The 24,552-nt window shown below is 58.7% G+C and overlaps 1 protein-coding gene across 5 annotated transcripts in view; it reads right to left on the reverse strand.

Moving 5' to 3' along the window:
* Nucleotides 1-243: 243 nt before the first annotated feature.
* ADGRD1 (adhesion G protein-coupled receptor D1) overlaps nt 244-24,552 on the reverse strand; it is a 123,049-nt gene continuing 98,740 nt past the window's right edge. For 3 of the 5 annotated variants that reach the window (XM_072722605.1, XM_072722606.1, XM_072722604.1), the window contains 9 exons: nt 23,249-23,360; nt 21,029-21,182; nt 17,776-17,842; nt 17,082-17,148; nt 8,317-8,408; nt 6,101-6,227; nt 4,803-4,844; nt 3,472-3,564; nt 244-2,222 (listed from right to left, as the gene is read on the reverse strand). In XM_072722605.1, coding sequence (XP_072578706.1) covers nt 2,127-2,222; nt 3,472-3,564; nt 4,803-4,844; nt 6,101-6,227; nt 8,317-8,408; nt 17,082-17,148; nt 17,776-17,842; nt 21,029-21,182; nt 23,249-23,360 — 850 coding nt within the window. In that variant the 3' untranslated portion in view covers nt 244-2,126. The remainder of the gene's footprint in view (nt 2,223-3,471; nt 3,565-4,802; nt 4,845-6,100; nt 6,228-8,316; nt 8,409-17,081; nt 17,149-17,775; nt 17,843-21,028; nt 21,183-23,248; nt 23,361-24,552) is intronic. The other 2 variants (XR_011994622.1, XR_011994621.1) reach the window with 1 other exon arrangement.

Raw genomic sequence — 24,552 nt, forward strand, 5'->3', positions numbered from 1 at the left:
TGGGCCCAGGGGCTGGTGCTCACCCCCCGCTGCCCTGCCCTGAGGAGGGAGGCTCCCAAGAGCCAAGACATCATCCACCACGATATCCCAGAGCAGATGTGCTGAGTACACAGCAGGCGCTGAATAAATGTCTGCCAAGTGAGTCCCAGGGCAGGATTTCCTCCATGTGTGTTTCCGTACAGGTTTTTGTCATGAGACTTAGTCCCGTTCACGTCCCATAAGCAACAGACTTTAGGGCCACAGTTTATCTTAAGGACATTGAGAGTTTATTTCATACAAAATCACAGCATGTTTTTCACTGCTTAGTGGCATTCATCCTCTTTACTGTGCTGTGAACTACTCTAAACACATGATTCTTTCCGATTTCTTATCTTTGGCCAAATTGCATGTAGATAATAAAGCACTGCAGAAGCCAAAATCTTCATCTCATAAATAAAGTGCACTGCTTTCCTTCATTAGAAATAAAAAGTTATTCCTTGTTTCTCTTGATATATTAGCTATGTGGCGCGAATATGCAGAGGGTAAAACAAAATTCCATCTAAAGCAAAGACACGTCCTCACTTGATTTGCTTCACCAGAAATGAAAGAGACAAAGGTGCAAGTGTAGACCTCAGGAATACAGTGTTCTCACTTCTAAGTGCTCCCGGGCACGAGGATCCAAACGCCCAGTTACAGGTGATCTGGTTTCTGGAATCCCGAGAAGCCTGGCAGGGGCTGGGCACACCCGGGCTCTTCACTACAAGGGGTCTTGGCAGCGCTCTAGCCCCCAGCCCGCCCCGGGGGCCACGAGGTGCCTGCCCTGTCTCCCTGTTGAGTCAGCTGCACGCCGGGCCTCACGGGAATAGAACAAAGATCCACCTGATCCACATGGGGCTCTGGGTCGACCTCCCCCACGCAGGACACGCCTATGCCTGACTGTGGCACCCATCGTGATCGGGGTGTGCTGTTTGGAAGGCCCCCAAGTTCCGGCAGGTATGTGGGGTGGGCAGGGCTTGGTACCACCACGGTCACAGTTTATAGGAAGGTTTTCCAGTATTGGCTCCGGGTCTGAACGTCTGACCTACATGGCTCATACACTGATGGATGGATGCCCTGTTCTGAGCTTTCACAGATATTCAGTGGCATTGGGGGTCGCATCTAGGGTCACAGGCTCCGGTGTCCCAAGGACCCTGCCCACACACGCAGTGGTAACAGTCACTCCATTTCCTACAGGGCCGAGTCTCAGTCCACAAACCAGTGGCAATCCGTTCCCAGGCCCCTGCATCAAGCCACCCACCCCCCCAGGCCCCTGCGGCCACATGGCACACATACCACTGGCATCTACCCATCAGAAACACAGCAGGTGTCTATAAGTGACCAAGAAGCAGCTCTGGGAAGCGAGGCCGTGGAAGCCCAGTGGCAGGGCAGCAGCCAACTCTGGAGGCCGGGGCATGAGAGAAAGCTCAGGAGCTCACAGCAGGGCCTGGAGTGTGGGGAGAGCGGAGGGAGGCTGCAAAGCTCTCCCCAGTGGCCCCACCTGGCTCTTCACCCAGAAGAGGCATTCCCCTGCGGCCAGAGCCCCCAGTCCAAAGACCCCACACAGCAGAGGCCAGACGCCAGAGTGGCCTGCAGGGCCCCAGACTGCCAGGGCCCCTCTTCGGTGGGCGCTGGCCTCTCAGAGCTGGCTGTGGCTGATTCAGCAGGTTGAGGACATTCCTCATGCTCCTCACATGCCCCTGTCTGCCTCTGCCTGACCCTCTGGGGGTGCCTGGGGGCCTTCATGCCCTCAGGACCTTGCCCCTTGGTCCTAAGGCCCCATCACGGCACCCAGGCTCACTTGCCCTGCTGGTGCTGCAGCCCAGGGTCCTGTGTGCCCACAGGGGCGGGGGTGCCCGGGGCACAGTCACTTGGCCACAGGAGGATCAGAACCCGGAGGGCCACCCACTACCTTGTACCAGGCTTTGGGCCCAGCAGGGGGCTCCGTCACACAGGGAGCGTCAGAGGCGAGGGTGACCATCACGGGGGCCAGGACACCATGTCCCGACAGCAGCGAGCAGAGGGTCCCATGGTGAAGGCAGAGTGTATCTTGTGGTCAGTTTGAGGGGTGTGTTCTGAGCAGCAAAATGGCCCATCAGAGACCTCGTGGCTCACACGGTAGACAGGTCCACGCGGTGGGCAGAATGGCTGCCCCTGTCCCAGGGGCTGAGCTTGCTGGACACTGTGCCTGGCCGGGTCCCGTTTATCTGTAAACCACAAAGGAGTGAGCTGGGAAGACACTATCCCCAGATGGGACACCAGATCCCAGCGAGTATAGACGTGCTGGGCCAGAGAGCTGCAGGGGCTCCCCCCACCCCCGCTGGCCATCAGGACCCCCCTGCTCCCCGAGGCACTGCAGGGGGCATGGAGCTCTCTACCTTCTGCACCGACTTCTCATGGCTTCCAGGGGCTGCTGTGCACACCCGTTCTGGCACGAGTGCATTCGTTCGCACCCCTCCCCATCCGTGCCTGCACTCACTCTGTGTTTACCAGCCGCACCCCACTGCTAATGTAGGCTCTGGGGTCACAGGAACGAACAAAGCCAACCAGACTCTTGTTCCCACGGTGTACCCGCCAGCAGGAGGTGGGAGAACCACGCGTGCGTGAACAAACTGAACAGTGTGGTTGGCGGCAGCAGCACCACATCACATGGGGGGCACCATTACTGCACGCTGCCTGGGGAGTTCTTCCTGAGGACAGCACCCCAGAGCCAGGCCTGGGGCTCAGGTAGCAGGCGGCAGTGTCATGGAAACACCCTCATCTGCCCCAGGCAACTGGGGCCCCTGCCTGCCTCTGCATTTCCCACAGGGGGAAGGTGAGTCAAGCCTGGTGTTGAGATGACAGGCTTGTTGAGATCCCTCAGTACCAAGAGTCCAGTTCTCAGGGGATAAGAGACTCCTCTCAGGGATAAGCTTCCTGAAGGTTGGGCTGTCCTGGTGACTCTCAGCCTCCCCGGGCACCAGCAGCATGCCCAGTGTCTGCCTCCTGGTCAACTGATGCTTCCATCCTCCTAAATCAACATGGACCTGGGAACATGACCCTGGGAAATGGGCAAAAGGTGGTGTGATACCACCAGGACAGAGGACCCTGCTGTTTACAGGGCCAAAGGGCATAATGTCACCCCAGAGCACGCGCAGCCTGCAGGCCACGTCAGGTATGAAAAGGCTGAGCAGGAGCCACTGGCACCCAAGCCACATCTCCACATCCCCGACCTGGGCAATCCCCTGTACGACATGGCCCTACCCAGGACAGGCTCAGGGAAGGAAGGAGAGGCCCACTGGAGGCTCTGGGTTTAGAAAGCCTGGGAGGGCAGAGGCCTAGTCACCTCAGCAAAGCTGGAAGCCACTCCTCCGGCTTTCCAGGTAACAAGGATAGAAGACAGGAGTCTATGGGTCTGTAAGGGTCAGGGTCAAAGCAAGAAGAGGGGACGCAGACAAGACACTGCCTGGTACTCACAACGTCGGAGCTGAAGGGCTTCACGTTAGTGTTGCGGGAAGAGCTACTCGTGAGGGTCCATACCTTGGTTTTATGTTTGAAGGCAGCCCTCACCTTTGAAGGCAGAACAGAGGACTCGTTAGAAGAAATTTCAGTGGTGGAAAGAGCACCAACAGGAGGTCATTCTCAAAGGTCTCTAGGTTTTGTGTTGAAATAAAGTCCCAGAATACCGACCACAGGGCATGGGCAGATTTGGAAGCATCCCGTCCAGGTGCAGACTTTGTCCCACCCCTGTATCAGGGCCTGCACAGGGAGAAAGCTGGACCTGGTGTGGTCCCTGCTGGCCTCATCACAGTTCCGGACAGGGTACCAGACATGCTCAACAAGGAACGGGGGAGGGAACTGGACCGACCAGCCACAGAAACAATGGAGGAGAAAGTCAACTAATGCAAACACGGGCCTTGCACGGCTCAAGGCCACGTCTCCTTCCTACCTTACAGACCATAGTTTTGGGCCTGGAGGCTTCTCCCTGGCTTGGCAATCACGTGACCCCTTCCATCCCTGGTCTTCATCATCCTCAGTGACTCACCCTGTCTCCCCAGCATCCCTTCCCTCCCTGCCTGACCTACATCCCTGTACCAACAGACCCTCTAGAGAAACAGCGCAGATGGGGTGGCACCTCTCTGCCTGTTCCCACTCACCACTGCAGAGGTACCTCCCATGACTGAGCCTGGTGGGGTCTCATACATCAAGCCCACAGTGTAAGCATTAGTATGGGTCTTGAGAAATAGGATCTGGAGCAGCCTCTACCCTCCCCATGGCCATGTGCACAGCAGGTGCAACACCCAGACTGCACTTGAGAATGAGCCCACTTCCACTGCCCCAATGCCCGTGAAGGACATGTGACACAGTCCCCCTAAACCCTATAGTCAGGAGACCTCCTCCTTACACCCCAGCCAGCTTCCTCATGCCTTTGGGACTGTTGAGAGGACATCTACATCTTACTCTCCCTGATGTGCCAGACAGCAAGCAAGCAGGTGTAGATTCTGCAGTTCAGCTGCCCCCCGCCCCCACTGTCTCCAACTCCCCTGTCCTCCACAGAGCCAGCAGGGCCTGTGTGATGCTGGGGGCGGGGGAGGGGGAGGATGCCTGGATGTTGCTGAGCAACCAGGATGCAGGAGAAGGGCTGACAGAAAGCAGCCCCACTGCACACAACTAGTCACCACTACCAAAGCCTACCCAGGATTATGTTCCCAGACACCAGCCTAATGGGGCAAGACTGTTTCTGCTCTCTATACCCTTCCAGAAATGAAAAACCATCTTCACGTTTTCAAGAAACAGAACAAACATACCTCTGAGTTCAGAAAACAATGGAAAAGGAAGATGAAAAACCCCTGGGGAAGAAGGGAGAACACAGGATTAGGGCCCTCGCATTTTGTCACAGCACTTTCAGGGGCTTCTTCCCAAGGCTACATGGGTTCTGGGAGTGGCACTGGTGTGGCTCACTGCTGGGGAGCCCGTGACTGAGCTGTGTGCCACTCCGTGGTCTGGAGCCTCTGAGGATGGAGGGGCGTCCTGGATCCCACCCTGAAGTCTAGCTTAGAAGCAGGCACCACTGTGACTGCTCTGCTGTTTGGGGAAAGGTATAAAGAAAGGTGGATTCCCAGGCGGGACAGACCAGATAATGATAAAATGCTGGGAATGAACAAAGGTGAGGACATTAGACAATCAACTAAACTGAGCCCTGATGTCTTCATCTCAGACAGCATGATGATAACAACGAGACGGGCATGAGAATGTCTCCCCAAAATTGGAGACAGCGGCAGCGTGTCCAGCACCAGGCAACACCTCACATGGGTTGTCTCATTTAGGGCTGAAGCAGCCCCTGCAGTGGTCCTGTTATTGTTCGCATTTTATGGAGGAGAAACTAGGACACAGGAGGATAACTGAGGTGCCCCAGGACCCAGGGTGTGCAAGGCTGCAGCCAGGACAACTGATCAGATTTTTTTATAAACAGCCAGAGGGAGACAATGCATGGAGCTTGTTAACAAATTACAAGCCCAACACACTTCCGTAAGACGCAGTCCCTGGTCAGAAAGATGCAGATGCAAGGACCACGCACGCACGCTGAGGGCTGGGTGGGCCGTGCTTGCACTTGCCAGGATCCAGCCTTAGACTCAGCTGTGTGGACTGTGGGTGGTGGTAGGTGCTCACTTCCACCTTTCTCCTGGGGGTTGTGGGTCTAGGGACACAGGCTCTGAGCACCCCAAGTCTCTGGTTTCCGGGCTGCTGACTTCCCCACCCCTCCATGCAGGAGACACACAGGAATCCAGACCCGAGGTCCACACTATCACCACCTCTCTACGCGGGCTCCCTTTCTGGAGCTGCATGCATGTTGACTGTCTTCCCTTTAATTAAGGCCTAGGTGTGCCTCCCAGGGGTACTGGCCAGCACGATGAGGCAGCCCTGCTGTGGACATGGGGACGGTGCTACAGGCCCTGTGCGCAGACCCATCGGCCCCAGGCATGCCCATGCTGTGGGCTCACAGATATGTGGCAAGAACAGAGAAGAGAGGATCTCCCTCCTGCCCCAGTGGCAACCTGCTCCATACACATCCGTTCATAAAGCTGACAGTCCCACAAACTCTCACCTGTAAAGAGTTGAGTATAGCAAACACGTACTGGAAGGCCAAGGCCTGGCTGTTGACGGCAAGCACACCAAAGACCCACGAGGTTCCCAGGATGGGCAGCAGCACGGCCACAGCTTTTGCTGTCAACCTGAAAGAGAAGTGGAGATGGCCATTCTGGGGGCCAGGCAAGTGGGGGTGGATCGGCCTCTGCAAGGCTCCTGGATGAGAGCAGACACAGTCCTGCAGGGGGCCAGACCTGGGCTCCACTTGCAGGTAACCTTGAGAAAGGAGTTGAGCACTCAGGACCTGAAACGCGGCCCCTGCCAAGCCAGCTCTGGGCCAAGGCAGCAGCCGTGCTTCTGCCCTCTGGCACCTGGCACTGGGCACCCAGCAGCCGTCACACCCACTGGGCACCCTTAGCTCATCACCCTGATCCAGCCAGCAGCACTAGTGGATCGAAATGTTGATCCCAGACACCCATGAAGGACAGCAGAGCAAGGCTTCAGTGCAGTGGACACATGAGGGTAGGAGGCAGGCCCAGAATCAGCCTCATAGATTCCTTCTCAGAACGTGGGTTCCATGAACATGGTCCCTACTGTGGTCTCTCTGCAAGCCCAGGGCAGAGTCAACACCCAGTCTGCTCCCAGTGAACCTTAGCTGAATGAATGATGCGATGACCATGAGGTCATTGCCATTTCTGACATGTGGCACAGTCTATCCTGACCTCTGAAACAGCTCGGCCTTGTACACTGGGGATGCTGTGCCTGGGCTGCCTGCAGGCAGCTGTGAACTGTGCTTGTCCCTGGGAACACCGGCTACACATCTGCCTCCCTCACTAGACCAAGAGGTCCCCAACGGCTGGACTGGGGCTTCATCTCTGTAACCCCAGAGCGCAGCGACGCACCAGGGCCCAACACGCTCTCAGAAAGTGACCCCTGAATGAAGAAATAAATGGGCAAGTGAATGAGTGATGGACAGAGCCCTGGGCATGCACGGGGTCTGCAATGGATTACACAGTAATTGTCTTACCGATTTGCTGCTGACATATTTACTGCTCTTGCTCTCAGATCGGAAGAGACACAGTGTGACTAAAGTGACTTTAATTATGTTAGGGCTTGGGAAATTGAAAAGTTGCTAGCATTTTAAGTCTTTTAAATTCTGTAACATGGAAATGACCATCCATGACCAAATCTCAGCCCAGCGGGGCCAGTGCCCCCAGTGCCCCAGTCTGTCCTCACAACTCAGGCCCCTGCTCTGCCCCCACCCAGCTCCTGGGCAAAGGTCCCCTGTGCGTTCCCGTCCCTCAGCTGCAGGCTGGGCTTCCCACATCCCACATACCCCCCACCCCCGCCCCATTCTGGAAGGTCTCATCTCAGCTATCATGCCCACGAGCGTCCCTGTCCTGAATGTTCACAACAGCCCCGGGTCCCCTGTGAGGACCCCCCTCCCCCCTTCTTGGCCCTGTGGTTTGGGGGTGCTGAGTGCACCCCAGAGCCAGGATGGACCGTGGGACTCAGGCGCTGGTGAACTGGTCACTTGCATTCTGCGTGACTGGTGCAGGGGTAGGCCCGGGACCCGATGCGAGCCCCCAGCCTCCAGGCTCGGACCTCTGTCTAAACAGGTGGGAGGGAGGGTGTTCCCGTGTCACCAGGAGGCAGGTCCATGTGGGCATGAAGCCGACAGGGCACACAGGGATGCAGGATGCAGGAGGAGCCGGGCCCCCTGGCCTAAGCAATTCTAGACTCCCTCCTGGACTCTGGGACTACCTGTGTGCATCAGTCCCCCCTTTCCTTCAGCCAGTTTGTGGTGGCTCTTCTGTCACCTGCAGTCAGTGGAGCCCTCATGATACGAGGTCAGGGACCCTCGGGTGGAGCCCCTCCCCAGGAAGACCAGCCCTGGGGCACCTCAGGGAGTTCTTCCCTGAGGAGATTCCTGTGCACGACAGCCCTTTACAGACAGGAGAGCAAGACACTGAGGGGGCCAGTGGCAGGGGCTAAGGAAGGGTGGAATCTAGAATCTCCCTCCTTTGCCTCTACAAGCAGCCTCTCACCGCAGGGATGGAGCAGAGCCCTGCTTTACACATGGGTCAGCCAGGCTGGTAAAGGGCTGGTCCTGGTCAGAGGAGGTGGACAACAGCCAAGCAAGAACACGAGCCTGGGTTCCCCAGCAGCCACCCCCTGCTACACTGAGCAGCTCTGCAGGCAGGACCACCAGCGAAGGCCCAGAGTCCAACTTACTTGAAGGCACTGGGGTCCCCATGTATCTTGTAGTTGTCAGCACTGATCTGCGAAATGACCCTGGTCACAGCAATAAGGATGCCGACATTGACCTGCATGAGGGAAGCGACAGGATTCAGAGGGAGGGCCAGGGCTGCACCTGCAGAGACCCTGATCCCACCAGCAGCTGTCCATCCGCCCACCCCACCCTGCCAGAGCTCTGAGCCAGCAGGTGGTGTTTCTGCAGAAACCTGACCCACCTGGGTCCCTGAGCGTTTACCTGCCCTGCCCATATGCAGCAGCTGCACTGTCTGGGAGCACACCTGCCCCCCCCCCCCCCCGCAGGAGCACAGCGAGGAAAGGCCTGGGTTCAGACCTCATTTCAGCTCTGCTCACTGGGTGGGCCACCACACAACACATTTGTGTATTTGCTTCCCCATCTGATGGGAAACGGCAGTAACACCCACAGTGTGAACAGATCATTTGAAAGGATAAGAAATCATATCCATAAAGACCCCTGCGTACTACCTGGCTGTCACTCCGCGGCCCACCCTGGCCTGGGGCTGTCTCGCCCACGGAGGCCACAGCACCAGGGACTCATCTGCCTAGTGGTGACTTCTGGCTGGCTGGGAATCTGCCGGGGGGTGGGGGGTGTCAGTGGGGCTGGGTGTCGGGGTTGAGGGATCTCTGCAGAGGCTCCGGCACAGCCTGTGGGTCCCGCGGGCCCCTCTCCGGGGCCCTGACCTGAGCCTGGCAAGGCAGGAGGCAGCAAGGGGAAGGAGGTGAGAGCCCGGATTTGCTGCTGCTGCAGCTGGATTCAGGGCTGCGCCATGACCAGGACCCTCTCTTCCCTCTGGACAAGTCAGGAGGTCAATGACAAAGTCATTGGGGAGTCCAGCTCCGGGCCAAAACCCTATGTGCACTTTCAGGCCTGGCCACAGGCAAGGACAAGGCCGGCTGTATGGGTCTGCAGGCAGCGATTTGGGGCTCCCACCCTGGCAGCCATGCCCATGAGCAGGTCTGCAGGCCCAGCCCAGGCACCTGCATCTGAGGCCTCCTTGTGGGGGCCCAAGCCTGAGGTCTGCCTGAGGCTCCACTGCTGACACCACCTCACGCTACAGCCTGCAGAGACACCCCCCAGCAGAACTCAGAGCTCTCTTCTCAGCCACCCTCCTCCCCAGCCTGGACACCCGTCCCCCGCCACTCTGTGCAGGTCATGGACAGAGGACCCGGGGTTGGGGGGTGGCACCCACCCCGCTCGGCTCCAGCCTGTACTACTGCAATCCACCAGGAAAGAACATGTGCGGCGGCACACGCAGCCTGGCTCCGTGTCTTCACTGATACTTCAACCCCTGGCGGCTCGGCTCCTGGCATCGGATGCACATCACTGGGCCTCCTCTGCCCCCGCACAGGAGGATCCTCACAGGAGTCCCCCAGCGCCACGGAAGGTGAACGAAGTCAATGGTGTGGATGTTCACCGGCCACAGTGCCTCCCGCCACTCCACTCCCCCCAAGCACAGGAAAACCACACTCGGCTACGCTGAGGAGTGGGCAGGGCCAGGGCCCAGGGGTGCGGGGCTGCTTCAGGGGTGGAAACGGCGTCCAGACTGCTGCTGCTCGCAGGGGGCTAAGTACAGCTGAGCCCCAGAGCCCCAGAGCCCCAGAGCCCCAGAGCCCCAGAGCCGCGGGCACTCACACTCGGGGGCACACCTGCCGCTCCCAGCGACCGGGGGGCGGGCCGCCAGGAGCCTGCGGTACACCGCGGGGCTTGGCTGTTTTCTCGAATAAATGCTTCTTTACTTTCTGCCTTTGGGTAAAGCCGAGAGTTCCGAACTGTTTGTGCTTTCACACGTCCGATTCTTGTAGGACTTCCTATGCATTTCAAGGGGAGGTTCATCTTGGTCCTGTCACCTGCAGGCCTGGCCTCTCCCGCTCTGGGATTTACATCCTAAGTTCCTCACACTGGGCAAAGCTGAGGCTTTGTTTGGAACAACAGAAGGCTGGAGATCAGGCGACTGCCCACCGCGGGCAGTGGGCTTGGGAGTGACCTGGCCTGCCCACTTCGCAGGGGCCCGTGTCCCTGGCCACTCTCCCCACGCTGATGAAGCCAGAGTCCAGTAGCCACCCTGTGCTAAAGGCCCTGGACGGGTGTGTTTGTATCTCTATTTGCTTCTACCGACATAAAGCCCTGAGGATACGGGAGCAATTACCAGCAAGGGGGACTTCTGGAGGCGGCACAGACAGGGGGGCTGAGAAAGCGAGGTGGGCAGAGGTTCATGCACTTTAAGCTTTTCTTTCAAATCCCTAAGCACGTGTGTTAGGATTCCAGAATCGTCAGCCAGTACCCACACGACCAGGGCCTCACCTCGGGCCCCGCTGCTAGACGAGGCCATGGGGCTGCCCCCGGCGGAGAAGTGGGGCTGCAATTGGGGCTGCCCGCCCTCTGTCACCTCCTGGCCTCTGCCAGGGAGCACGGCAAACGTGGTGAAGCTGCTGGCATTTCTGGCGGCCACCTTTCAGCATCACGTGCTGTTTCTGCAAAGATTTCTCTGGGGTTTATCCGTCTGTCTCTCTCTCCCCACCAGGCTCGAGTGTTTGTCTCTGGTGAGTACGCTCCCTCCTTGGGAGGACAGTCTCACCTGCCTGGATAGCAGGAGAAGAGGCGCCCGGGCAGACCCCCGACCCCACAGCTCATTCAGGCGGAGGCTGTGCTGCCAGCCAAAAAACCCCAGTGTTTCAGGAACACTGAAGTGGGCCGGTCCCCTCACCCCGGCCACCCATCCTGGCCGGTGCCTGGCACCCGTGGGAGAAGCCCAGGAGGGAGGCCCGTGCTCCAGGGACACTGGCTGTTTCATCAGCCGGGCACCCCTGCCTGACATCGGCCAGCAAGCTACTGCTGACAGATGCCAGAGGAATGATTCAAGGGCCACGTTCCAGCAGAAAGGAAGTTGGGGAGAGGATAAGCACTTGATATGTGGCCACAGGAGGGGGAAGGGCTGGGCAGGGCTCTGGGGTTTGTAGCACGTCCTGCTGCTTGACCTTGGGAGAAGCCACTGGGAGGCATGCCACGACCCACGGGGAGAGCATTACATGTAAAAATACAGGAAACACAGCGGGGTGCCTGCACGGCTGTGCCTCCGTTCCTGTGAACCCCTGGATCTGGGCGTCTGTGGCCAGCACCAACCCTGCTGCATTCATGCTTCTACGGAGAGGAGAAGGCTTCTCCTCAGAGGTGAAGGCTACAACACTCCAGAGTTTCTCTCTTCCGGGAATACGACGCCCTCGCCCTGTCGGGCCTGCACAGAACAAGCCCCTGGGGGACTTAGGCAGAGTCCTGGGGTCACCATAGGGTCCCTAGTGGGGGGGGGTCCAGACTCGACAGCTATACCTGCTGGTCTCGTGGGCCATCCACACTCGGGCATCAGGGGGGGCATCCAGGGAATGGCAGCCACTTCCCTTCCCGACGGGGGCGGGGGGTGGGAAGAGTTCACACGCTGGCAGGCGGGCTGCTGCTCACGCTGCACTTCCTCACCAGCGCGAGGCCTCGCAGGACCAGCCTCACCAGAACACACAGGAACACCAATCCCAACACAAACGGGCACCTTTCACGGGCGTGGTCCAGCCACACCTGGGATTCTGACACCCCAGGTCTTCACTTGGAAATGAGGGTGCGTCTGGGAAAACGTGGACAACCCCAGACACAACCAAGGGTCCCTTGTGGGGTCAGAGGTGAGCCCCGCGGGCCAGGCTGGTGTACGGCCAGAGTCCGCAGGACCCCAGCTGCAGCCCCTCGCCTCAGGCCGCGGGCCTCCTCTGTGATGGCCCCGCAGTACGTTCAGCTTTGTGCCACATGGTCCCAGTTGCAAGTCAAGTCGGCTGCTGTGGCATGAAAACCACCACAGACATGTGCAAGGACCTGGGTGTGGCTGGGGGCCCAGACACTGTTTGGGAACGTGGGCAGTGGGCCACACTGGGCCATAGTGCACCCCTGCACTTGGCTCGGAAACCACTGAACCCCTTTCAGCCACGCCTCCCTCTCCTGGGCTCCAGGGCTCCCCTATGTCCCAGGGGAGCACTGGGAGCTTACAAAGGCCCAGGTCCTATCAAACCAAAACCCTCCAGAGATGGGGCCCAGGTGGGAACCAGGAATTCCATTCTGTGACGAGTCTGAGGACTGCCATCCTTCAGGGCTGATGTTACAGCCAGAGGTGGGGCTGGGCGGGCCAGGAGCTCACAGCCTCTGAGGGACGGGAACGGGCTCCTGAGAGCCTGGTGACACATCGTGCCGGGACCCTGTGCAGGACTCCACACCCCGGTGGGTGCTGGACAAGGATCAAAGCAGGGCAGCCTGCGCGTCCCCAAAGTCAGGTTAACACTCTGGTCACCCGAAAACATCTAGGACAGGGGCTGTGCTCGCCCAGGCTCGGGATCAGGAGGCCGAAGGTCACACAGAGAGCACGAGGCACGTGGACTCACACATTCTGTCCCTTCCCGTCTTCCCTCTCATCTGTGACGTCCCTTCACACCCCCTCCCAAAGTCCATGCTCTGCCCAGAGGACTTTGGTCGTCCAAGGGCCTGGGGTCTGTTCTGAGCCTGCTTCTACCTTTGGGCACAGCAGGTGAACTGTCCACCCAGACCCCAGGGAGCGGTGGGAGCCCGAGATCTCTGACCCAAGCCCCTGTGATCCCCTAAATGGTTGGTGAGAAAGCGACTGTGGCCGTGCCCACAGCCCCGGGGACAGGGGACGGCCCTGGACTTGCCGGTTCAGACCCAGTCACTGCATTCCCTCCTGTGGCTGAAAGCCATTCACTGAACACTGGGCAGACTCGGGGCCCCTTTTTCTGGCCGTGGAGGGGCCTTCTGGGCCACATCCTGTCCCCTCCCCAACCTCTAGGCCCTTTCTGAAGGGGCCCATACAATGCTCCTCTCCCCCTCCCCCGAGGAAGCTCTTATGTGCCAGGTCCGTCCCCAGAGGGCAGTGGCCTGGCCTTGGGAACCTCATGTCCTCTCACCCCACTGTGACGGGGCCCTGAGCTGGTCGCACCCACGCTGCCTGCCCACAGGTCTCACCACCTGCCCCAGAACAGAGCAAGTGGTGGTGTTACTGGTTACTCTGGTCTCACCACGGACATAGCCAGAAAGACCTAGATCTTCACACAAGATCTCCAGACATGTGATGCTAGCCCTGAATCTAAATTTAAGCACGATGAAGCTGTGGGTAGTTTCTGTGGGCAGAGCCACCCCTCCATCTGCAAGCTGGGAGATAAACCGAACTTTCCTTCTCTCCTTCAACCCCACATGGTCATCTCACCACCTTTTTCTCCCAAATGGCCCTCAAACCTACCCCTCTCTTCTTTCCGGGACCCCAGCCTGAGGTAGGGTCTTCACCCCTACATGTTGGGTCTCAGCAGCATCTTCCCACCGGCTAACCCCCCCCCCCATCTATTCAGGGCATGCCCCCTGAGAACCTTCTTGTTCCCTGGGGGAAAGGCCCTCCTAGACATGTCCACAGAGGGTTCTGGGAGATGGCAACCAAATGGCCTCTGGTATCACTGCCCCTACAGCCTCTCCTGTGCAGAGAGGCCTTTGGGCTGGTGGGCGGGGTGGTGAGTCACCCCTGGGAGGGCCCTCCACCCCCGGGAGGACTGCAGCCTGCTGCCTGGGACAGATGCTCCCAGCAATACCTGCTGCCCATCCAGGACACAGAGGGACTGAGGGGATGGGGACAGGACACGCACGTGTGAGTCAGTACCCACACCAGCAGAGGCTGCTGTGCCCCTCCACCTGCCGAGATACCTGGGGAGCATGGTGGCTGGGGCTGTGACCAGGGGGTGGCCATAGAGGATGGAGTAGCCTTTGCCACCTAGGGTCCTGCACAGAGGAGCCTGAGGAGAAATACCTGGCCTCACTCCCCTCCCATCCTCTCATCTCCTGCTGACACCTTCACAGGCCAAACTTCTCCAAAGCCAGAGAGCAGGAGGCTGGTCCAGGTCTGTCAGACCAGCCCCTGGGGCACAGCCAGGGCAGCAATGGGACGGCGATGGGCTAATGTCCACACAGCCCCCAACTCCCTGTTACCCAGCCCTTCCACCAGGGCCACTGCTGGCCCACAAGGCTCAGAGCTCAAACCACAGCCTGGCCCTCCAACGCCTCTCCTGTAGCACAGACGCTCAGGCACTGCGGCCACAGAGGACCTGGGAGGATCTCGGGACTGCATGTGGGAAGGAAGTCACCTCCATCACCTGTTTATCCCTGTGGACACCCAAAGCATGTGTCACCTGGCAGGAGGTGGGCATAGGGGCCAAGACAATGCCATGGAACAACAGGGCTGGTATGTGGGGCTGGCACCACCTGCTGTCCCTCTCCTCCCACACTGTCCCTCTGGAAAGCCTTTACCAAGAAGGCACTGCCCCACCAACATGCGGCACTGTCTGCGCAAAATTTTAATTAGGAAGGAATAAACAAGTCCTCAAGCGCCTTCCTTCACATCCACTTCTAATTAATTAACCAGGGCCAAAGGCTTTGGTGGTGCCAACAAACTTGGAATGAAGCCAGGTGGGCTTTCAGATGACAGCCGGCGAAAGGAACAGGGGTGAGAGAAGGAAGAGTATGGAATTTATGAAACCCCGACCTGTGCAGGGAGAAGTAGTCCAAGTCCCTGCTGCCCGTCTTCAGTGGTGACCTGTCTTCAGGTGGTGACAGGGGGTGATGAATGAGGACACTGAAGGGACGGGATCTGGGGAATGTCCCTTCCCTTACCCATCAGCATCAGTGGCCCCCAGCCAAGGTGGGACTCCACACCCTTCAAAGGCAGCAGCTCAGAGGCAGTGCCATGGCCTGGGTGACTGCCCCAGGGTGCATGGAAGGCATGTCCTGGGGTCCAGAGATGGGTGCGCATGGAGAGCCTGTCCTGGGGTCTGGAGGCAGAGGTGCACACAGAGAGTGCATCTGGGGTCCTGGCCCAGTGTGTGGAGTGTGTATTCTGAGGTCCCACCTGGGGTTATGGAGATTATACACCATGGATTTGCACTGGGTGGGCAGGAAAGATGTAGGGAGGCCCTTTTGCAGGCCACCCCTCCTGATATCAGTGCTCTGAACCTCTGGGGAGAGATGCCCAGATGCGATGGCAGAAACACCTGGTCCCTGATCAGGTTCATGCTAGATACACACCCAGGTATTCACCTGGGTGCAAGAGCGTCCCACAGCTCCCCACGGCTTCCTGGGGATCCCCGGCTCTGGCCCCTGGGCAGTCAGGTGGTCTTGGCCTGGCCAATCATCTACCTCCATCCCCAGTAACAGACATGTGACCCACAGTAGCAGATCAGAACTGCCCTGGGACTTCGGCTGTGACTGCTGGGAATCGTCCTTGTCCCTGCCCTACACTGCACACCTGAAGGACACGCAGAGTGTGGACTCCATTGTACCCCCACAGGGAGAGTCGGCCTCAGGTGCAGCCAGACAAGAGGCATGGAGCCAGCCAGACATATCTGCTGACTTCACTGAGTCCCTGACCCCCTGCACTTCCCAGAACGGGGCCTTTTCTACTTATAGGGGTTTTAATCTGGTTTGTGTCCCTAGGGTGGGGGAGGGAAAGGGGGGGAGGAGGAGGACACCCTGACTAATGTTGCTGCCCCTACCCCCGGGCCCAGGATTTGGTGGTTCTGCACTCCCTGCCCTAGGCTCCCCCGCAGAACAGGGAGCACCATCTGTGGCACCCACTCCCAGGGCAGACAGGGACACTTCACGGTAAAGCATGACTTCGGGGAGACAGTCGTCCACTGAGCTGACTTCCCAGGAAAGCACAAGGACACTGTGGGACTCTCCTCTGACTTGGCCAAGAGGACCCAGCACCACTGAAGCTCCCCTGGGCGCTGCCCCCCATGTCCCCGAGTCAGGAAAAAGTGGGGCCCCCCGCCCAGACCAAATAGGGGCACAGGTGCAGGCAGAGGGGCCCCATGGCACTGCCCCTCCTCCGGGAACTGCACCCGGAGTTTCTCAGAACTTCGTCCCCGACCTGGAGTCCTCGTGCTTCCTGGGGAAATGAACCCCCTACTCCAGCCCCAGGGCTAGTGCTGCGACCCAGGCCTGGCCCCGCAGAGCACTCCGCTCCTCTAGCAGCAGCCAGGAGCCGATGCTGGGCCACGGGCCAAGCTAGGCTGATCAGAAATGATGACGGGCACTGAGGGCGGCACTTGACGGGATGAGCACTGGGTGTTACGCTATATGTTGGCAAATCGAACTCCAGTAAAAAAATACACACACACACACACACACACACACACACACACACACACACACAGAAAGACATGATGAAATTTAACCCCAGAGCTTTCATGGGAAATGTAACAGGAACAATAGCTAGAACCCCGTCCCCCACCAAGGCGGGAGCACCACACCCCCAACTGAAGACGGAGCCTCTAGCTGGAAGCGGGAGCCCCACCCTGTGTGGCAGCCCCCCTTAAACACTGGGCGGGGCAGAGCAGCCAGCGGCAGGCCTGCCTGTGAGCTCATGGGGCCCTAAAGTCAGGCTCTCTGTCCCCCTGGGTCTTGGGAAGTCTGCAGGGTGGCCCCCAGGAGTGCATAACCATCTCTACTGCAGGCTGTGGGGAGTACCAGGAGGGAAAGACCCTGGGGGCACACACTGCCCCCACCCAGACTGTCTGCATGCACCTGCCCTCCCCACATGCCCTCTGGGGTCTGGGGTAGGGGGGCACTGCAACAGGCTGTAGATGTGGTCACAGGGCCCACACGCCCAGCCCCTCCACGCTCACCGGCAGGGACTTACCACAATGATGGACAAGGCAGGGGCCACAAAGGCCCAGACAGCCCCGGTGCTGATGGACAGCCAACAGCTGTGGGCAGAAGCAGAGCATTAGGTTCACCCACTGTTCCACTGCCTGGGGTCCCTAGTCACCCAGAACGGTTGCTGGGACAGTATCTCTTTCCACCATGGGGTCAGTCTGAGCAGCCAGAGTAACACTGTCAACCCCAATAGGTCTCTGCATCCTATCCACGATGATCTCATGCCTCTCATTCTTGGGGTGCACGTTCCAGGTACCTCCCTGCCCCATTCTCTCCAGCACCTCCAGGACCATGACACACAAAACGCCCGAGGCAAGGGCCGGCATCTGTTGGCGCCTGCTCTGAGAAAGTGGTTTCTCCAGGGAATACGCAGGTTTCTGAGGGGCCCTCTGCAAGCTGGGCAGCCACCCAGGCTTCCGAAGACGGGCGACAGACCCAGAGTAGTGTGCTTCCCTCACTGTCCTGCAGACCTCTACCTGGAGGAGGATCCAATGGTCCCATCCTCTGGCAACCTCTGCAGGCAGGGAGAAGGTCCAAGGCATAGCCAGGCTGCTGCTCACTCTCTTTGGCCTCCTTACTGCCAAGGCCTGGGGTGGGAGCAGCCCCGCACACCCAGACCTGCCCCCAGAAGTACATGGGGGTGCTCCCGCCACATAAGGCCACATCCCTGCACTTACTTCATACTGGTCCCATAGCTGCTCATGGCGGATGATACTGAAATGACACAGACCAGGAAAGGAAAACCTGTGCAGAGAGAGCAGGAGATCAGGGCAGCTTGCCTGGAACCCCTCACGCCCCAGGTCACTTGGTCCTTCGTGGCTGCTGCATGTGCAGGGCCAGCAGGAAGTGTGGAGGTGCCGAGCAGCCAGCCTCCACGAGCTTTGGTCTAGACCAAGGCTAACTCACGGTCACACACGCACGCTCACTCACATGCACACAGGAGCACAGAACTCCGAATCACATCCCCTACAAATCCAAGCCTGGTTCCACAAATGACCCACAGTGGCTGCAGAGAAAGCAGCACATCCTCGGGCCTCTGACCACAGGGAGTAGAGCACATCCCCCGAGCTCCCCAGCCATGAAGGGGGTAGGGGAAGGGCAGCGAAGGATCCATCTACCTGCGGGCTGGCTCCTCCAGGGTGCCGAGAGGAAGGGCTCCTGATAAGCAGGCTGCATCATGCTTGTTCCCAGGACAGAAGCGGGGGGTGCTAACCATGCATGAGTACCCCCAGCCTGTGCTGAGCCCACAGGCCCCACAGGAAGGATGGGAATCCTGGCTCTGCCTGGGTGCCTCATAGCAGCCACCCCCGGATCTTTCTAAATAGTTCAAATGCATTACCATGAAGGTCCATAGTCTCCTCATGGAAATGCACAGAAGAGCATCGTGCCCCCCATGCTGTTGTGAGGACCCCCGTGCTACAACCACGCGTGTGAAAACAAGGCTCCAACATGTCAGGTCAGGCCCTCTAATTATCTGCACTGTTGTTAACCAACTCAGTCCCTCCTCCACTGTCACTGTCACTGGAAACTCGAGTCCCAGCAGCTGTGCAGGCACATGACATGCTTCTGCAGATGGTTCCGGGTCGGTCTGGGCCTGTCCCATTAGATTTAAGCTTCTTAGAGTTGAAGACGCGCTCCCTTTGGAATGTGGTGGTGCTTCCCTGGCACGGGCCTCCTGATGCTGGGGAGGGCCGTGGGAGCTCCCAGCCAGCACAGAGCAGGAAGCCCAGGATGCAGAACATGAAACCTGACACGGGGCGGAGGCCTCCAGAGAAGGGCAGAGGGGCAGTCAGGAGACAAGGGGCTTGCCCTTCTACCAGGGCAGAGGCCCTGGTGCTATCTGCAACATGCTTCCAGGTACCTCTCTGGGCATGTGGGAAGCTGACACATGTCACCCTGAGGCTGTTGGGGCCTGCAGGCTCATTCTGGGCCATAGTTATGGAAGGAAGTGCCGTGTGTCTCTACAGGCTATTTCATTTCCAGTGTGGGGTCCTTCCATGAACTCTCCTCTTTCCCAGCAACCTGCAACCTCCACGCAGTGACCCCTCCACCACCATGGGACTGCCATGGCCACTGGGGACACAGAGTGGAGATGGGAAGTAAAGGCCTGTGGCTTTGCAGCAAGGAGAGCTGGGTGCTGCTTATTACAGGAGCACTGCCTGGCGGCCCTGACCCGTGCACTTGGGCTCAGCACCGCCCAACTCCCCAGAGCTCCAGGGCCACCCAGGGAAAGGTGCTGCGTGAAGCATAATTTAGAAATTGTGTATGTGCCCCAGATGAGTGTGTGCTCACCAAAGAAAGTAGTAACAGGAAAAGCAGTTACATTTCCCTCACTTCTGAGCTGGTGACAGATGCACAACTGCTGCACGGATGTGCGGGCTCAATCATCCCTCACAATCTTCCCTCCTCTCCCATGGGGACACTTGGAGGACAGAGATTATAGTTCGTTCACCCTACCAGTCCAACCTACGCCTGACATCTAACAAAACCTCAAGGTATATTCTTGATTTGACGCCTCTAACCCCCAACTCAGCGTCAAAACAGCCCTGAGGGTTTCAAGCCCAGGGCAGGCCCTGCAGGGAGAGGCCTCTGTGCCAGGCGCTCCCTGCAGCACGGTCTCCCTGTGCCCTGGGTCTGCCTCCAGCTCCTTCTGCATTAGAACCTGCAGGCTGAGAGGACCTGACCGCCTGCAGATTGTTAGGCCCAGCACTAACTCCACCCTAGTCAGAAGGAGAGATGCAGTTCACAAGCCCTGAGGACATCAGCATGCAGAAGCAGATGTGCAGACCAGCTGCTAGGACCCTGGCCAGGCTCCCTCTACCCTATAGCAGCATCAGGGGCTGCTTCCTCACACACCCACAGTGACTACATTGGTATGAGAAACTATACAGTCCCAGACAGTGTTGTCAAATAGGATGGTAAACTCGGGGTTCCCAGATTGCCTCACTTTTCAAAAGATCTCTAAAATGCACATAAAATCTCAAATATTTTAAATATTGGTAAAAATAATTTGTTTTTTGTCTCCAATACTGCAGACCAAATAGAGCCCAGAGCGGGCACAGGCTCCAGGGGTGCACAGACTGGGTGTGGGACATCCTGGCCACCACGGGCAGCTCCCTGCATGGCCCCAGCAGTGGGGAGATGGCCGCGGAAGCCATGAGGGTACAGAACACACCTCCTCCGTACTGCCAATACACTACATCAAGCAGCTCAAAGCACAAAATAAACATGTTTATCTGCTCCTCCCTGATGGCTGTGAAAATTAAACCCATTTGAAGAAAAGCAGGAATAAGCCGCAGGTCCCTGATGCTGGATGAACGTTTTCTAGCAAATGCAAGCATGGCAGGTGTCAGTTCCACAGCCCATTCTATACGGACTCTGGCAGGAAACGGACTCCTTGAGTCGGGGTAGGCAAAAGGGAGTTCACTGAGTCAAGTAGGGAGCTGCAAGAGGCAAGCTGGTATCAGAGGCTGCCCCCCGCCCCAGTGTTGCACTCTAACGCTGGGTACTGTCCAAGAGAAAGGACCACGGTCCTTGCCAAAGCTCCACAGCAGTGCTTCAGGGACTCTCCCCAGGTATGGAGGAAACAGATCATTAGCTCAGAGAACCCCAAAGCACTCTCCACAGGAACTGATCCTTTTTGGAACAGAGCATGGAGAAGTTCAAGCCTGAGGGAATCGGATTTCCTGGAGGTGTGTCATATGAAGGTGAAATCATATCCAACCTACTACAACCTGCCCCTTCCCATCCCCAACTCTGCCCACCCACCCCCACCTGCTCCATCCCATGCCCCCTACCCTCACCTGCCCCCTCCCATCAGCCACCTGCCCCATCCCATCCCATCCCTCCTACCACCACCTGCCCCCTCCCATCCCTGCCCATCCCTGCCCATCCCCGCCCACCCTCTTACCCCCTCCCACCCCCACCTACCCCATCCTATCCCATAGTAGTAGCGGTGCTTGCTGTTCTCTGAACCAAAGACCTTGATCACCATGCTGTAGAGATGCAGCCCTTCCACCAGCATCCACGCAAAGGCACTCAGGAAGAAGTAGTGCAGGAGCATGGCCATCACCCGGCAGGGCACCTGGGATCAAAGACACAGAGGGGACACCTCCCTCGGGGTGAGCGGTGGGTGGGCCGTGCGGGGCATCTCTGGGCTCTGTCCTCCTGCCCCACCCCCAGGGGAGGGGGGGAGGGGACCCCGCGGTTCAGGCCGCACGTGACTCCCACACACTGATTGGTTCAGGAGAGCGCGGGCAATCAGGCCTGGCCAATCAGCATGAAGGCCCCTGCCCTCTGCAGCCGGGTTGGCTGGGGCTGGGCACGTGAGCGCAGCAGCCCAATGGGTGGGCTCGGGGGGAATGGGCGGAGCCTGGGCTCTGCGGACACGTGGGGGCAGCAGCTGCCCCAGGTCCCTAAGCTGGACCTGCGCCCAGTCTGGCCGCTCTCTGGCCAGGTCCATGTGGGGCCGGGAAGGGGGTGGGGTAGAGGGAGGAAAAATAATAAGCTTAAATATCACCTTCAAAAATTACAGTAAAGAGGGGGAAATAAAAAGAATTAAAGACAGAGTCGGGGAGGGTGTGATATCTGTCGGGCACCCCAAGCTCTGCAGCCAGGTGGTACTCCCCGGCATCAGCTCATTCCAGGGAAGGCATCGTGTCCCCGGCATCTGGCTTCCCAGACAGGGCAGAACGTCCCCAGTCCGCCCCAGGTGCGCACAGAGGAGGCAGGTGTCACAGGTGCAGCGCTCGTCCCCATGGCCCCTTCCCGAGGGCGTCGCTCACCCCCCCACCGCTCTGGGACCACCCGGGGGTCACCCCCAGTCCACCGCGGGCTCATCCCACAGGCCTGTCCCTCCAGCAGGACCTCGGAGCCCTCCCCCTGGGCTTCAGACAGGCGGGCCAGGGGTGACGGGAGCCCGGAGCCCGCAGACCTGCTTCCCTTCCGTGGCCTCGCCCCTCCCGGGGGGTGAGTGGGGGCTTGCACAGGCAGCGTTGGCATCACTAGACGCCTGATCAAAATTCGGAATTCCAGGCCCCACCCAGAGCTACAAACCCAAACCTGTGTTCTAAGAAAACCCTGAGTGTTGACGCCTCCAGAGAATGAGGCTGGTTCATGCCTGGTCCCCCTATGGCACCTGCGGGGCTTTTCAGCGGCCCCTCTGGGCCCCTAAACCTGCGAGGGAGGACCCCGAAGCCCAGTAGGGTGGAGCTCTCCCTGGCAGCAGCCCTGGGACAGGCAGAGAGAACAGGAAGCTCTGCTGACCCTCACTAGTGTAGGATAAAGAGCTCACCCTGTGTCAACCAATCCTGCGTGAATCTTAAGACCACTAACCTACACTGCTCTTCCCCACTAACCTACACTGCTCTTCCCCACTAACCCACACTGCTCTTCCCCACTAACCCACACTGCTCTTCCCCACTAGCCCACACTGCTCTTCCCCACTAACCTACACTGCTCTTCCCCACTAACCTACACTGCTCTTCCCCACTAACCTACACTGCTCTTCCCCAGAAGGGCCTCTCCTTCTCTCCTGGTGGGAGCAAGCAAGAGTCCACTTCTCCTTTCCACCAGCTGCGATTAACACCCACATCACCCCAAGCCTGGGTCATTTCACTTTTAGCTCCTAATCTTCAGGGGGTCTAAGACTTCCTAGGTCCCCAGCACAGAGGACAAGGGGAAGATAGGCCTGGGTCTTCACATTCCTCTTGCCGGCAGTGCCCGGCCTCACCCTAGAAGCAGAGGTGGCTGGGGGTTTGTGGTCAGGGCACAATGAAGAGAAGGGGTCAGACCTTTACCAGAGTCTTCTGTCACCAGCTCCCACATCTAGAAGCAGGATGCTAGGGCTGTACTGCCTCAGTGGGCCTCTCTCCAGGATGGGAGGGCTGGTCTGTGTCAGCTCTCTGCATCATGCCCTCATGCCACCAGTGCCATAGGGTGAGCTGACATATCAGCAGGAGCACCAGCATCTTTGCCACTGAGGCGATGGTGGGCAGAGAACTCCACTCAGGCAGGCTTGTTTCGTGCCTCTCCTGGATGAGCCACTGCCCGACTATCTGGGGGATGAGGTCTGAATTCTGAGTTGAAGAAACTAGCAGAAGGTGCCAGCCCTGGTGACATCAGACAGCGGAAGGAGAGGGGGTTACTCACCGTGCCAGGCTTGAAGCTGAAGCTGACCAGCAGGAGGATTTGGGCCACTAGGACCGCGAAGGAAAGGTTGGCGTGGATGTGGTAACGCTGGTTCCGGATGGTGCTGACAGAGCTGAGGGCAGAGAGGCAGGGGTGAGGCCCAGGCCCAGCGCCAGCTCGGCTACTGCTGCTCCCTACCACTCCCCCACCTCCGGCCTCCAGAGAGCCCACCCAGATGCTGTTACTCCCTGCTCTAACACCTCGATGGCTCCCTATTGCTCTTAGAAAGGATCTAGTGCCTTCCACGGGCGCTGGCTCAGCACAGCCGGCCACCTGCCTTCCCCTTCCAGCCCCTGCTCAGACTCAGCTTGCTCCTGCTCACACTGGCCATCTGGCTCACAAGCACCCCAGTCCTCTCCAGTCTCTGGCCTCCCTGGGAGAGGACTTCCTGACAGGGAAGGAGCTCCACCTTGTCTCCCTCAGCACTGCTGGCCTGGAAGTGTGTGCTCCTGCTTCTGAACGCTTGCTCCTGCCCACCCCTCCCTGCCGCCCATTCTGTGTCCTGTCCTCAGAGCTGCCAGCCTGGCTGTGGCAGACTTCTTGAGCAAAGCTGAGGGGCGGAGGAACCAAAGAACAAAAGTCTCAGCTCACTGCTGGTCCAGGCTCTTGCTGTCTGGCTCAGATGCCGCCATCCCTAACCAAGGGCTCCTTACTAATCATGCTATAGCCCCTGACCCCGGGACCCTGTAGTCATAGCCAGGACAGGTGCCAGGTGTCCTCAGGGAACCAGAGCAGGTGAGGAGGGGATTCTGAGCTCCAGGAGGAACCCTTGGAGCATCACCACCCCGCTGAGGAGGGAGGAGAGGAAATGCCCAAGCAACCTCAGAGGGAGGGGGCCCCATCCTAGGTAAGGCCAATGGTCCTAAGCAGCAGCCAGCATGTCCTCACAGTTGTTTTGCACAGGCGGACAGCGCTCAGTTGTTTTTCGTCCCAGTTTGGAAAGGGCCACAGAGGACTCAGCTGCCACCCTCCCCCTGGGGGCTGCGCAGACTCCCTTGAGCTCTGACCACATGTGGCTTCAGCTGGGAGGGGCAGGGGGCCTCCTCAGAAAGGGCTTTCCTGCCTCTCCAGCTGGTATCAGGGATCCCCCTCAAAGCTGCTGCTTTGATGCCTTGGGGAAGGGGGTCGTCAGTTCTGGCTCTCACCAGCCCAAGGGCCAGAAAGCCTGTGGGCCAATGACCCTTCCAAGACTTTCCAGCTTAACTAAAGCAGGGTGCCCTCCAATGCCACCGCCCCTCCTGCCTCTTTCTTCTCTCTTCTCCAGC

The sequence above is a fragment of the Vulpes vulpes genome, chromosome 10 (assembly GCF_048418805.1).
Source record: "Vulpes vulpes isolate BD-2025 chromosome 10, VulVul3, whole genome shotgun sequence".
Classification (NCBI taxonomy): Eukaryota; Metazoa; Chordata; class Mammalia; order Carnivora; family Canidae; genus Vulpes; species Vulpes vulpes.